Below are 16,189 nucleotides of genomic sequence, written 5' to 3'. Positions count from 1 at the left end.
AAAAATGACATATACACTATATATAGGTACAGTTTATACCTGGGGCTTATCAGGTACAAAACCCACTGTTGCTAAAAATGCTGAAGAAAAAGAAAATGGCATTAACCACAATCACATTTTCCATAAGAGATTCTGAAATCTATACAATATATACATCTATGTTTCAATGTGAAAATTATATTTTTAAATTTCAAGGTGTGAGACACCTCTGCATAAATGGAGGTTCATATTAGTAATCGGAACTAAGCTGGTAAGGGCTTAAAAAAAACATATCCATACATTTTTACCAAATTAATGCAAAAGTGCTTCAAAGTACTCAGAGGGCTAAAGATTATAGGGTGAGAAATACCAGCACACTTAGGTCACATGAAAAAAGTGCACCAGAATTAGTTATAAATGCTTAATTAAACTGTTTGTTAATGCATGCAGCTTGATGCATCAGAGGGATGCACAGCAACTAAATCCAATTTACACAAAGTTCCAAACACTTACCACTGCATTTTAACCTTCATATTTTACCAGTAACAACAGCTGATTATGCACCTCTATTTAAACACTGTACAGTTATACAAAACAGTTCAGCCCAGAGCGACTCTGGAGTTAAAATAAGAAGATGTGCCAAGAACTAAACAGTAGCTTTAAGGCGTCTTTGACAGTTTTCCTCAAAGCAAATTACAGTTGTTTTAATCAAAAGCAAATGCTACTGCTTCTCTAGCTCCGAAACATACAGAAGGTGGTCCTCTGGTGACTTCCCATGTGTTTTACTAAGATGAAGTTTAACAGCATGCTTGCTCGCAAAAGTCCTGTTACAAAGTTTGCACTGATAAGAAGTTCCGATATCTTCCTCTGGAGAGGACGTCACCAGTTTTTCAGACGGTGACTTTGCTTGTGCTATCTGATTGTTAATCTGTTCACTGGACAGTTTGGACAAGTCTCTTAACCTGAAACCCAGATGCGATTCAAGATGACTGATATAAGTTGAAGGAGTTCTGATCTGTGAAGCACAGTCATTACAAAAGAACACTGGGTGCCCAGTGTCCAAATTTTTAAGGAACTTAGTTCCCCCCGTCCTTCGGAGCTGGTATTTCACATTGGCTAGCCAGTGGCTAATTGTGGTCATTGAAAGTCCCGTAAACCTGGAAATGTGCATTCTTTCTTGAGGGCTCAAGTCTGACATGATGTACTTCCCCTCTGAAGTCTGCCGTAAACTAGCTGCAAACTGGGCCTGCAATATGAGCAAGTGCTGAGGGTTCCAGTTAGACTGACGTCCCTTCCTTTTCTGAGCTGGTGTACTCTCTTCTGGTTCCTCTATTGTGGTACCATCAATGTCAGATTTCTCAGATATGCTGGAAGGTGTGGAAGATTTTGATGTGTGACTTTCTGTCAGGTTCTTCAGCATATCAGATATATCTGACAAGGCATTCTCGCGTAGCGGCGAGTTTGACATGAATGACACGACTGCAGATGTCTTTGCTGTTGTCACTGTAGATGAAGAAGATGCAGAAGATGTCGATGTGGATGACAAAAGCGCTGAACCCAAAGAGCAGCTTTTGTCACTCTTGCCTTTCGTCAAATCTATGGGTTGGTCATTGTTGACATGATAAAAATAACGGTCTAAGTGGTCTGGTTTTTTGGACTGTAGAGGTGGGGTGGCCACTGCAGCCTTTTCTGCCAAACTGTTGCTCATTTTAAAAAGCATGCTCATTGGATCCAGAGCGGGCAAAGATGGCTTTGCTGCCTTCCCAAGGTGAATATTCATGACCGATTGCAGTGCACTTAGTGGATTTACAAATGGCTGTTCGGGAGGGTGGTCGGTAATGATAGCTGTGCTGCTACTTAAAGAACTTACAATGGACTTAACAGGTTCTTTCCCATTTTCCACAGGTTCTGCAGTTGGACTATCCTTGCAGCCATCTCTCTGAGGGACTGGGCTGTTCTGCTGGCTTTTAAAGCCACCATCATTGGAGGACTCCATCTTAAGGGGTTCACTGACTTCACTACTGCATGGCGAAGGCGTCGCACGCTTCACTGGAGAAAGCTTTCCTTCAGGCTCTTTCATTTTTTCCTCCACTTTAGCCACCTTCTCGGTGACTTTCTTTACCAATTCTTCCATGGCGTGAAAGTTCGTTTTTGGCACGGGTGAGGTCTGACTGCTCGGTGGAGACACCAAGGGCTGGTTTTTAGTTGGCGATACCAGTTCATTGTTTCCAAACATAGGTTTTAATGGTGTACTCTTTCCAGATGAACCCAATGACAGCTTCATCATGTTAGGCAGCTGATAGGCAGCATGAATGCTGGGGTAGCCACCCCAGCTTGGCGTGCCATTTTGGGCTTTGTTGATAGCTGATGTAACTGTGTTTTCTAATGACTTCAATATATCTAATCCCCCCTTAGGGCTTTCTTCTAGGTCATTTTCAGTCAAGTAATGGTATTTTGAGGAGATATCATACTTCTCCTCATCTTCACTTGACTTTTCTTTGTCTTTCATTTTGTCATCAGCAACGCCTCTTTCTTTATCTACTTCTTTTTTTATTTCGACATTTAATTTTGGGGAAACACTAGAAGGTGTATTGGAAGGAGACGTAAAAGTGGTAGCAGCTAGTGGCACAGACTGGACTTTCTCATCTACTAAGGACGTAATTGTTGGTGTCGCTGGGGCTTCTATAATCGGCTTCCCTTTTTTCATGGCAGAGTTAGTGACTTTAATAAAATGTCCCGTCACCATCATGTGAGCCGTGAGTTCCTGCAGAGTGTCGTGCGAACTTCCGCACTCCATGCACTTCAGAATTTGAGATTTCCTCGCCTCAAAGTGCCAGGCATAGCTGGCACCATTCTGGTGACCGTAGCGATTATTTGGCGTGATGTAAGGATTAGAATTCTTTTGAAGTGCATCATTGGTATCTGAGATTGTTGCTTTTGGTGTCCCACCTGTGGAGTCTGGAGAACTTGGAAGTTCAAGCTCCAGTGATGCTTTCTTTCTAGTAGCTGGGATAATTTTTGCTGCTACAGGTGTAACAGGTTCCTTCAGAGGCACTTTTTGGTAGTGTTTTGTTTTGATCATATGAACACTCAAATCCTGAAGAGATTCAAATGAATGACCACAGTACATACACTTTAATACTTTCTGGGCATCTTCTTTCCCTTCCATTTCGAGCAAAGAACGTTTACGAGGTTTGGACCACCTTTTGGGGTTATTGTTATCAGTTTCATGGTTGTCATCTCGATAATGTCCCGTTTCATTCATGTGCACTGTTAATTCTACTAACGTATCATAGGCAGCACTGCAGTCTTTACAGCGGAATTTACTGGCTCCAGTAAATATAGAGCCATAAAGCTTACTGCTTTGTCTGTACAACTGAACTGTGCTAAAAAGACTCGGTTCGGGAAGAATTCTGCTCTGAGAAACTTGCTGCAGTGTTTTAGCCATAGCAGTCTGGTGCCAGTCAAAGCTGCCACTTCCACAACTGCTACTGCTGCTGCTGCTGCTGCTACTGCTGCCATTGTTTTTTTCTGAAATCGGCTGGTGAAGGTTCAAGTTGAGATTGGACCAGTAGGAATTGGAGAGGAAGTTATTATATACGGCTTTCATTTGTTCTAAGCTATCAGATACAGTAGAGTCTTCCAGTGGTATCGAAACCTCCTTGCTCTCTTCCTCATTTTTAATAGAGCTGCTCTCAAAGTCTGCCATGCGGTCACTCGTCTCACTGATATGTGACTCGCTGTCCATTTCATGGCTAGAAAATTCAGCTGCTGGAGAGTTTTGGTAGCTTTGGCAGTTCTTACTGAAGTCTTTTTCCGGACATGCATATTTTGCCGAAGGCTCCCCATCAACTGCATTCTCATCAGGTTCCACATCTTCTTCCACCAGTGCCGCTGCTTTTAGTTCATCTGAAACATAGGCTATTATGAAGAAAAGAAAATATATGTTAGTTTCTGTTGATCGTACTTTTGCTTAAGTGTAGCCAAAGAAGTGTACTTATTTGTAAAATTAAACAGTTAAATTCAGAGCAAGAAAAAAATCTGCTCTTCAAACATAATTTGCCACCTTATTCTTCTCAAGGGGCAACAGCTTGAAATTAAAACTAAATTTGAAATTAATGAAGCACATTCTGGAGGTGGCATTCATTTCTAAAGTAATAAATTACTTGTATCAACCTCAGAGACAGCAGTTCCTGTCTGTCAATTAATATGTCTTATGCTTCTCCTACCCCTAATGCATTTCTTAACAGACAGATTCACAATTTAAATTAAGCAAGCATTTTTTGCTCATTACAGTTTTGAGACTCAAAGTTTTATAAATATAGAATACAACAAACATCAAAAATTTCTACAAAGTAAAAAATCCCCAGTTATAATAATAAAAAGTAGATTTTTTTTTTTTAAGTTATCATTATAGTAGCGTCATACTTTATAGGAGGAGATGGTAAAAGGACGTGATGCAGCCTTTCAAAACAACCAACTATGAGCAATTTGAGGGTATTCATTTTTGGTGTAACAAACGACCCATTCACATTTAAACATAAATTTCTCAACAAGAAAGCCCACGCAGAATTATGTCAGGAGCTAGTTCAAGAAAATTGGTATGCTGTACTCATTCTTGCTGTATAAATATATACAAGACCTTCCAGTGGACCTTACAAATGTCAAAGTGTTTGCTCTTTAGACTACTTTGTCAATATTTACACAGCATAAGCTACACGGACACCCAACAGGGATCCTGTCTTTTTTTCCTCCCTCAAGTAATGCAACTGGTGATGTAAATCTGAGATACTCTTCCTGAATAGGATAGTTGGGAACTGACAGTAAACAAAACTTTTTTCTTTTTTTTTTCCATGGTGCTTCTGTGCACATATTCTACATATACTGAGTCTACCCAAGATTTTCCTTTAGGCAAGAAAACTAAGGGAACATTAAGAGAGGGATCATTAACTGATCAAAATGATCCATTTCTATATAATGTATTAAGTTACAGCTAAGCAAGAACGTAAAAATAAAACATGACCGTTCTGTATTAAGTGGAATTCAAACTTTACTTGCAATCTCTCACAACTACAATCAGACATTGGAAAAAACGCACTTCCAGTAGACTCTACGGTTGAAGACACTTGACTTTTGACCTTCTCTGCAACACATCTGGAATGCATGGGGGTCTGTTTCTTAAACACATTGAATAATCTTTGGCTTGTTTATTCAGACCATTCTCTCAGTGCAGACAGTGGAGAGAATATAATAGTTTACATCCCAAAAAGACCTACTTTAACCAACAGAGTGAAAAATGTGTAACACTATAGTAGGTATCACATACACAGTACTGAACCTTGCAAACTTCGTTCAGGGAAAATATGTTTAAATGTTATCTGAAAACCACAAGAGACAAAACAACTGTTAAGGCAACAATGAAATCAGGCTTTTAGTTTCACATGGAGTATTTCTTCATTCAGTTAGGTAGTACAAAATATTCACTACTGTTCTTTCACATGGATGAACGGTAGCAAATCTTCCTCTAAGCACGTAAAGTTATAATCAGAGCTTCAAAGTAAAAGTGAAACCTTTGAAAACACAAACATCCCACATAGAAGCAACATGTAAGAGTGATTAAATATTTCAGCTTATACAATTTCAATGCATAAAAATCATGCAGCAAGGATCCTATTTTTAACATTTGGGGGAACATAATTTGGAAAATTATGTTAAAAACTTTATTAGAAAATGTTTCAAAGATGCTGAAACAAAGCACAGGCTTTAAGAACAAGTATATGTACTCTGATGAAAGAGCTGTGCTCTATTTTGTGCTTCTTCAAATTACATTGACAAAAAAAATAATTTTTATATTACAGTCATGTTGACCATTTCTAGTAAGGACCAGCATCCATCCTGTAAATACTTGCAGTGAAACCACTACAAAGAATCTAACAAGGTGGATCTCATTCAATACCTTAATTCCTCCATGGATGGTATAGATTGTTCTTCATCTTAATTATTTGTTCCATCCTACTTCTGAACTCTACCTTAAGCAAAGGAGACTAAACCAGTTCAAATTACTCTCTAAAGTTGAATAACTATTGATAATGTGTAAACTACTGGCTATCAAATACCTCTCTCTTAACCACTCCATATCCTAGTGAAATGGAGAGGAAAGGATGGGAGGAAGGAAAGACAGCACAAAACTTACAATTTGGAAGCAAACCTACCCTTTTTCTTTTCCACCTTGTGAAAAGAGTTTTTTGCCTCTGTTGTGAAACTGAAGAATAGTTCCCTTTTTACAAGGTAAAGAAAACCCAAGGTTATTGCCACACTGTGTTACAGCCTCTGGGATGAGGTGGCACACACCAAAGCACTCTATAGACATACCTGCCTTTTGCTCTCTTTGTCCACTGAGTCTGAGCATGTGCCACCTCTTCCCACCACACCAGCACCCACCAAAGCCCTGGGGTCTGTCCCTGCTCACCACAGGAAGTTCTCCTGGGGAGCAGGACTCACCAACACAAACAGGGGGCACAGAACCAAGCCCCCCAATTAGTGTGTTTTTCTTTACATTTTTATTTCTCTTACTGCTGAAATCTTATGAATTTTGTTTGGACTGGAACACTTGTATTGTCACATTCACAGTTTTCTAGACAGTGACTTTTACAGTAGGGAAAACCTTCAGCATGCAGCTCATTTAAATGTAAATCTATTTACCTTTCATGCTTTCTTTGCCCTTTTCACCAACTATCAAGCATATTTGCGTGTTAACCAGGAGCTGCCGCCTCTATAGCTGTTCTCCTTTCTAAGCTCAAGTTGTGAAGCCAACTTGTAACATCAGTCTTTGATCCAGAAATGTGGGAAATAGGCACAATTGACAGTATGGAATTTAACCTAGCAATCTGCAACTTGGATAAAATGACAGTCTGAACAAGACCTGCTCTTTCCCCTGCACAAAGGAGAGGTGGGGTGAAACACAACATTACCCCCAACTTCCTCAACCAATGATTTATGCAAGAGATGAGGAGGCTCAAGGAAATATCTTAGCCTAAGACTCAAACCAATATCTAAACTGGAGTTTATGTCTGTAGTTTACGATTCCTTATTCCAAGGGCGAGTCACCTCATCACGTAACTACAGGGCAATATAAGGCAACCCAACAAGTCCTGGACCAACCTATGACAGCAGACTCATGGCACACTCAAAGGTTTTGCAGTACCACTACAGGTACCTTTACAGTGCTGAGGTTGCCTCCTCAGAAAACCCAATTAAATTGTTACTAGTATGTAATTTAATCCCAATTAAATTGTTATCAGCATGTGGCACAGAAAAGGAGGGAGGGTTAAGGCCAAACATCAGTCCCACACTAGCGGGGAGTACAGGATTCGGTGCAGGTACTTGTGGGAAAGAGCCCATCAGCAGCCAAGGGAATCTCTGCTCCCCCCTGCCCCACCAGATCTTGCTCAGGGGAGAGAGATGATCTATATTCTGCCTGAGTACAGATGAAGGTAGCAGCTTCACTGCAACAGAAAGGACAAGGAGGCCCATAGCACAGAAATATCTTGTTTGCTTAAGTACCTACAGGAAGAGCAAAATCACTATGAAAGCAAAGAATAAAATCAGGAGGTGACGGTAAAAGAAAAAGTTTTTCATTGAGATTCACTGCCTGGTGAAGAGATTGTCTTTAAGAAGCACTGTCTCCAGCCCATCGTTACTCAGCCGGTTCCTTCTTATTAAAAAAAAAAGACTCGTAGTTTGATATTTTTCAAGTGTAGAGTAAATGTTTGAAACAGCGGGGCATCTGTAAAACTGTTCTTCAATGCCTCGACAGCAAAGTCTGAGGGAAAAAAAAACTATTTTAAAGGCAATTCTAATGGCAGAAGTTAATAAGAATGGAAATGAAAGAAATTAGGTGGTTCTGGGGTTTTCGTTTTTCCAGAGTGAAAGGGAAAAAAATACAATTCTCAAAAAAACCTTTTTAGTTGATGTCTTACAGGGCACCATAACCCACAGGAAATTGCCCCCATGTTGAGCAATGGTGTCACTGTGACATCGTATTTGACAAAAAATGGAAAGCGGTTCTATGGTTTGGCCCCCAGTTTCCAGCAAAGATGAGAATATCAAAGGGATTCAGAAACCTATTGCAGGTGCAGCCAGAGAGGGGTCGAGAACAGACGGTTCCCTCATTAATATTGGTTAAAATTATTAACTAAACTGCTAGGTAATAATGAAATTAACACATTTGCTATCAATACATAACAGTAAGCTGTGATATAATGCGATTCATTTCCACACAAGAGGGAATTACCTTCACAACTGAGCCATGGATCATTTCTTTGCCAGTGGAAATAAATTGTGATCCATCACTGCCCAAAGTGATCTGCATATTGTATATACGCTAATAAACCAGTACACCTAGCTCTACACAGACACCAGAGATCTTCTATACAAGAGGAGAAAAATACCAGCAGTCCACCAGAGTTCTGCAGGCAGAGGAAGCTCCTGTGCAGCTAACACAGCTGTTAACTGGACTGATGTCCAGGGCCAAACACAGCCATCTCCTGTGATGCCCACCAGCACAACAGCTACCAGCTCAAACCCCAACTGCCAGAGGTCCTCTTCAGCAGAAAGAGAAAAAACATCGTGTGGTTTTCATCCCCTCCATGGCAACAGACACCCAGTAACAGGGTCAGGCACACACCTCCTTGAGTTTGTTTGGAAATACAAAACCAGAGCATTAAAGGAGTATTTTACTGTTCTCCAAAACCCAATTAATTGCACAGTTCTTCCCTTATTTCCTGAAAAATGCATCTGAGACCATATATTTTGGCTTGGGCCTATCCAAATATTTCATTTCAATACTTCTGAAATGTCTTGGTTTAATTATGGGTTTTTGCCAAGACTTTTTCTTTTATTTTAATTAGCTTAGTAGGGTATATTTAAACTAGTATATAAACTCTTTGCTTGAAAAAGTACCAAAACATTCAAATATTCTTCTCACATGAAAAAATGCTTAACTACAGAAGATTATCAAAACCATTCTGTTCCTTGGAAATATTTTGGCTTTAACAAAAAATATTTTATTAAAAAAAATACAACCAGCTTTATAATTTATTTATGCATGGTTTGAAATTATCATGTAGTACTAAGGGTCATTTCTCAACCCATCTGATTTGGAGTGCATCTTGAACCCTTAAAAACCTGAACCCACATACATTTCACACTTGAAAAAAGAGAACAACAGAAAGGGATTGGGAGCAGAAACATTCCCAGTGCCTATGGCATGAGTATTACATCCCCAGTCCAAGAGAAAAAAGGAAAAAGGATCAGAACAGATCATGAAGCAGAGCACTGAGTAGGACACAGACAGCAAAACTCTCTCTGCAACCTGACCTCCCCCTGCTCCCCCAGCCAAAGCACAGTGCTGAGAGCGCTGCTCCTGCCACAGCCAGTCCAGAGCCTTTTCCTAAATGCCATTCCCCTTCTGTTTTAAAGCAGACACCAGCCACCCAAGAAATAACTAGAGGGTTTGGGTTTTTTTCAAGATTTAAATAATTGATGGGAAAAAAGCCTCAAAGAGTCCCCAAGTTTGGGTGGGACCCTTCGAATATAAGCAGGGGCTCAATCTGAACACAAGTCCAGAGGAATCCAACAGAGAAACAGCAGCACAGGCATGATTTGACTGTGCCAATGAACCTTACTCACAAAATTAATGAACAGAGGCAAGAGAAAACCAGCTCGGTGGATGGAGTCAATCAAAGACCTAATGCAAATGAAGGCATATAAAAGAGTTATATTAGTCTGTTAGAAAACTCCCACTCCGCAGGCCTTCCACTTACAGGAAGAAAGGCAAACATTTCACCCACAACATGAGCTATTTCTATACTGAGACTGACTGATAATTCACATGTAACTGAAATTGTATTTGAGACTTCAGTACTTGGCAGAGATGTGAGCATATTCCTCATTAGGCGATAGAAATGGGAGGTAGGAGTGGCTGCCCTGTTTACAAGAGTGGCAAATGACAACACTGTGTCTAAACGGGCATGGCAATACTGATTACCCAGCACCTTGACAGGGACATTATTCCTGTTAGAAAGGTCAAAGGTTCTGTTTCATAGAGGCAGGACTGTCTATTATGGGAGAGAAATGTTATTTCCAAGTGGAGAGGTCAGCACTTCTCTAGCACATCGGCTGAAGTCATGGGTACCTTCACCGGAGTATGATCCTACTGCAAGACTGATTATTCTGCCCACTGGCAAGGTCAAGAATATTAATTCTGAACATGTTAATTTGATGTGATGTGCATGATTAATGCTTGTTTAGCTGGATTTTTTTGTATGTTGACAAATCTGCAGCCTTTTCATGCCAATAAGAGTGCAGCATTAAGTGATCGGGAATCAGTGTGGATGGATGTGACATAGCATGCCAATCCAATGGGTGGCTATCATTAGGCACTACAAACTTTGAAGTGTACTCGTGTTTGTTCCTTCATGAAAATACTGCAGCTGTCTGCCACAGAGAGCTCAGAAATAGGCCAAAGGAAGCTAACCAGCTGCTCTAATCCAGCATCCTGGACTGGTAGTACATTTGGAGCAACTTCACAGACCACAAATCAACTGTAAGTGTTAAGGGTTGGGAATTACATGGACAAGAATACACAGTGAAGAGACGGTAACAAGAAATGAGTTTATATGTCATTAAAGTGTGGGTCATCTATGTGCAGAACAAAGCAAGTCTATGGAAAGCATTTTTTCCTCATGTCACTGTGCTCTAAACCCCTGTCTTTTGTGCATGTTAAAGGAGGGTACGGGATTCAGGTCTCCTATTCACTTTAGACTTGACACAGCCGTATGAGAAGTACCATACAGAGCACCTACAAATGAAGAGATAACACATTCAAAAATTGCTACTAATTCTGATATGGGACACATTTGTTTTTCCAAAACCAAATACTGCTGAGATGTTTGTTAACATGAGAGATTCCCATGCAAACCTCACATTGATGTGTTATCTCCTTTATTAAGGAAGATAATATTACATGCTGTAATATTAAAAGATGGCTCAGAAACAACTTAGCACTGCTGGACAAGCATCACTCCACTGAGGTGTTCAAAAACCTCAAGGAGTGTTTTATTCTTCACAGCAGCCCTGTGGAAGAAACATTATTACCCACAGTTTATAGCTGTGAACTTGGAGAACCACAGAAAGTTTAAAATTACAGGCATAATGCCAAGCAAGAACACAAGTAAAGGAGCCTGTAACTTCTGAAGGTTAATATACGTTATTCAGCTATTTACACAAAACATGAGAAGATGGCTTAACTTTGTGTTTCTATTCCTATGCTTTTTCACAGAGTGTTTATGTGAGCACACTGTATGTGCATAATTGAAAATAATTGCCAGTGTTCATTTTAAGCAATTATTAAGGATAAAATACCCAGTGAAATACCCACAGGTGCATGTACTGTGCACAACCCTGTGGTTACAAATCTCCTCTGAGCCAAGCTGCTGGGATCCAATGTATGCTGACTCTGCAAACTGCCAGCAAACTTCTTTCCACAATGGGGAGCACAGAAAAGGGTTTTGCAGTAAGTAGTATTGTCACCCCTCTCCTCCAAAGAGCTTTCTGCTCCACGCACAGAGCAGGACCTCGGGTACTCTGCGAATGCCTGTTCCACCAGAACCATGCTGGAGATGTAACATGATAGATCATGCCTCTCTCTTCCAAAGCTGCACTCTGCCTTGATTGTTCCCCGGGGCCCAAACTCCCTGAATTCAACCTGCTGAGCAGGGTTTTTCTAAAATCTGCTCAAATTATCCACCCGTGAAACATAACACCACTTCTTCCTACTGTGGAGAAGAGCACATGATCCCATCACACTGCAGTTTGTTCTACGGGTGGGGTTGCACACAGAAAAGCCTGAGATCTGTCCAAATTAAGAGTTCATCTGCTGCCTTCCACAAGAAGTTTTTAACAAAATGGAATCTGAAGATTAAAAAACTTCAAGTGAGACCCAAGGTCCAAGTTACTGCGACGTACAAAGAGCAAAACTGTACAGGTTTTTGAAAAGACTTCCTCATGTAAAATTTGCCTTTGGATGTCATTACTGTACAGCCAGAAGAGAACAACACACTTACAAGAACCTTCAGAGGAGTAACAGTTTAGGGACTGAGCCTGGTCAGGAAAAATAGATCTTCGTGGGATTCATCCTAAATCTGCAGCCACACACGCAGAGTGCAACACACTCCCCGAAGTACTACAGCGGTAGAGAAGTTGGGGGACAGTTCACGTGGCCCCACGTGTGTCCACAGTTGGTTACCAGCGGCAATGCAGGATCATACTTACTGAGTGGAAAGGCTGAGAAACAGAACAGACTCCCATGATGACAGAAGGACCTTCCTTGCTGTCATATTTTGTGGAATCGACCTCCTTTCCCCTTTGCACTTGGGAGAAATAAGAGATTTCATCAGCCCCTGTGAGCACAAGCCTGGGATTTCTGGCTGATCCTGATGAAAAAGGAGAAAAAAAACCCTTCTTGGTCTTCCCTGTCACCACATAAGCCAGCACAAGCTTTCACAAGCACCATCAGGACTAGATCAAGTAGGCAAATGAGTAACAGAGACTGTGAGCACCCACTGGGAATTCTCTAACTGCTGCTCGGTTTGAGTAAGTTCAGGGGCTTGGTGCTCCTATTTCATCAGCATTCATGTTGAACCTTCCTCTTCCTTCCCCCCACCCCTCCACATTCCTGGGGAAAGGATGCCCCTCTTCAAAGTACACCTAGGTTACAAATGCATGTTATTTGGAGGACCAAAAGTTACTCACTATCCATAGGGAAGTTAAGGGCCCGGCACCCAGCCACTGGGAGGGGAAACACCACTGGGCACTCCAGAATCAGGCACACATTGTTGAACTACACAGCTCACAAGCAGCCTCACAGTCTGAAAACTTCCACATAAACTTAACAAATACAATTAGTGTATACATGAGTAACAGAAAAAAAGCCACCTACATTTGCTGTATAAATTATTCATCACAAATAAATGTGATCCACGCTAAGTAAGACAAAAGTGGTTTTCTGTTGGTTTCCAAGACAGTTGCTTGGTGTGAAGTACTCAGACTTGTTAGAGCTTCCCACTCTATGCAAGCACGTACTACAGTGGGAAATAAATGTTCCTAGGCAGAGAAAATAGCTTCATGCTATGCTTTGACCCTAATTTTGATTTGGGAGGTAAATTGGTTTTTGGACTCCATAGAATTTTTCTAAGCACAGAATTACAGTTTCCTCAAATGGACAAAAATATTTACCAGAATCCTCACAGAGTAAAAATATTTGGTTGGTCTTTGTTTGTTTTTTGGTTGTTTTTTTCCTAAATAAGTCACTATCAACATCCTGGCAAGATGAAGCCAATTCTCTGTATGAATTGGTACTAAAACACACAGTGACACAATCTCTGCTTGATATCAGCATTTGGGTGGCATCTTTTAATCACCGAAAACCACACAGGGCATTCAACAAACTAATACAAGATTCACAGCCAACTCTGGGATAAGCAGGCATGAGCATAAAAGTTCTCAATATGGCTCTAATAGCTCTTAATTATTATAATCCTTCACTGAGCAAACAGATGTTGTAAGGGAACTTTAGTTTCTTCAAATGCAGTAATCAACCCATTCTGCTTCTGCCCTGCCTCTTTTCAGTAAATGCTTTGTATAGCAGAGTGGAAATAGCAAATGTAGTGACAAAATGACCATTTAATTGTCACAGAAATCTGTTTCTGAGCAAAACTGATGTTGTCATTTCTCTTTATCCACATTTCTGAGAGTCTCCTGATTATGGTTTAGAATGGTTTTAGACTAAGAAAAAAATTTTTTACACCTTACTTTCTGCACTCTCCTCACATCTTTGCTCCTAATCTGTCCACAACTTCCAGGTTTTACGGGACCCAGAACACTGGCTTTGTGTTTAACTATACGAATATCAAAACACATCTCTCGAGCTACAGCCTTTGTCGTGAAGTTTTTAAAAATCAAGTTTTCACCTAAAATGCTTCAATATGTTACAGTGAGTCATTCTACTTGGAGATTTATTTGTAAAAGATCATGACTACTTAAGACATTCACAACGTACCGAAAGACCTTCAACCTGATCCTTCATTTTTCTTGCAAACTTCAAATTCCCACTGAAGTCCTTTATACAGTAGTTTCAATAGCTATTTTGGTTGCAGTGCCTCCTTACAATAAACTCCTTACAACTGTATGAATGGTATAGTAGAAATCCAAATGATTTCAATCACAATTTCAGCTATTGTGAACTTGTACTTATAATGAAGTTTCTCCATGAAAAAAGGAGTTCACTGTGGGCCAACAAAGCTTTGTGTCCTTTCACAGTTTTTATTCAGCCCTCATTTAAGAAAAACAACTATTGACTGCAATATGAATCTTAGGACTCGGAGAAAGCAGAGATTCTAAGGATTACCTCTATGAGATGGCCCCAGCTGGTTTTGTATGTATAGCAAAGAGAAGCACTGAATATTCATTTCACTCATTTGCTAACTATACTAATATACGCTTTTGTAAACGAGTCTCTATCTAGCACCAGCTATTGAACTGAAGGGTGTTTGAATAGGTGCGTTTTGCTATAATACCACACTACGATAATGTGCTGGAAACAAATGGTTCACTGATTCCTGAATAGAAAATTTGCTGGAAAACCCTGAGAACTAGAAGGTGAGGGGGAGGGGATTAAAATGTCGCTTCAGAGCCACCAACCAAACTCTTGTCATTTTTAAAAGATGTTCCTGTGGCACAATATGAATAGTTTATAGCCACGATTGTGAACATTCAATGTCATATAAGAAAAGACACTTGTCAAGAGCCTTTCCCTTACTAGCACCCTCATCATGACCTGTGTTAATGAAGTTAATTGAATTTAAGATCAATAATGGTTAATTATTGCAATTTGACATTCTGAGATAAATGGCTTTAAGACAGAGAAATGTGTGTGTATGTGAATTCTCTCCAAAGAAGGTGAACACATTACAGCCTAAGAGGGATCACACAGTCCTTCCATTGATCCTGGTACAATCTGATCGACCTAATCCTCTGATGAATGTGGGCTTTTCACAGCTACAAGTAAATGTTCTACAAGACTACTCTAACCCTTGTCACTGACCAAATCTATATGAGCTGTACACTAGAAATCTATTGAGATAGATTAAAGAACTGCTGTAGAAACAAGAGATGCTTCAATAAAGATGAAGGTTTATTATATCGACTATTAATGTTACATGCAGTATGTAATTATGAATGCTTATGGATCATAAGAGTTTAATTTTGGTCAGCTTTATGTAAATGTTCATAACTGAACAATAGTATTCAATTTTAAAAATACTGGATTTTTCAAAAAACCCAACAACCATGTTGAATTTGATGACTTATACACAAATGTTCAGTAAGAATGTGATTTTAAAATCATCCTTGAAATGCATGAGAAGATGCTCACAGACAGGTATTTATTCCATGAAGTCACTCATCAACCCACTTCATTTAGGGTTTTTTAAGTTTACTTTCACAATAGTTCCTCAACAGGAAGACATTTTTTCAAACGTGTTAGTAATGATATTCTTACATGCATACTGAACAAGTTAAATGACCACTTACAAGATTTATAATGACAAAGTAAATGTCAAGGAAAAAGTATTACTGATTGCAGAGCACTGACAATAAAAAGCCGCTGAAGAGTTCTGTCAAAATGTAAGATTATGCAAAAACACTATTGAGAACACTGCTAATCATCTGCTCTTGTCAATTACTTGAAGGGTATCTGACAGCATATTTACATTAAACACATTTCAGTAGCAAAATCCTTAATGCTGTATCAGAATATTTTCATTATCATTAGAAATCCCTTTAAAAGTCCTTTTCCAGCAGAGCATTATAGCAGCAATGATGTAATACCTATCTCTGTATCAGGTAGGGGCATCTATTTCATGCCATTGCAGCTGCATAACATTTGAAATAATATAACCAAAGACTAAATATACATGTAAGACTGCAGTCTCCCCATTCCCAACAGGGGTATTTTCAAGGCACAGCTCTGTCAGAGTCACAAACTAAGTGCAAATGGATGATGTGTCTTTCTCTGGCCATTCTTTTAGCCTTTTGCTCATTGTGTGACTGTATTTTATTATGGCAAAAGGCATTATCAAGCAGACATTTT

At 39.8% G+C, this 16,189-nt stretch overlaps 1 protein-coding gene across 1 annotated transcript in view; it reads right to left on the bottom strand.

Moving 5' to 3' along the window:
- Positions 1 to 700: 700 nt before the first annotated feature.
- The window catches only part of TSHZ3 (teashirt zinc finger homeobox 3), a gene marked incomplete at both ends in the record, with an annotated part of 62,571 nt that continues 47,082 nt past the window's right edge, over positions 701 to 16,189 (bottom strand). The window contains one exon of the mRNA XM_084270115.1: positions 701 to 3,900. Within this exon, the coding sequence (XP_084126241.1) occupies positions 701 to 3,900 (3,200 nt within the window). The remainder of the gene's footprint in view (positions 3,901 to 16,189) is intronic.

This window comes from Gallinula chloropus, assembly GCF_964237585.1.
Source record: "Gallinula chloropus genome assembly, chromosome: 13".
NCBI classification, from domain to species: domain Eukaryota; kingdom Metazoa; phylum Chordata; class Aves; order Gruiformes; family Rallidae; genus Gallinula; species Gallinula chloropus.
Note: the sequence above shows the minus strand (reverse complement) of the source record. Positions and strands in the feature narration are given on the sequence as shown.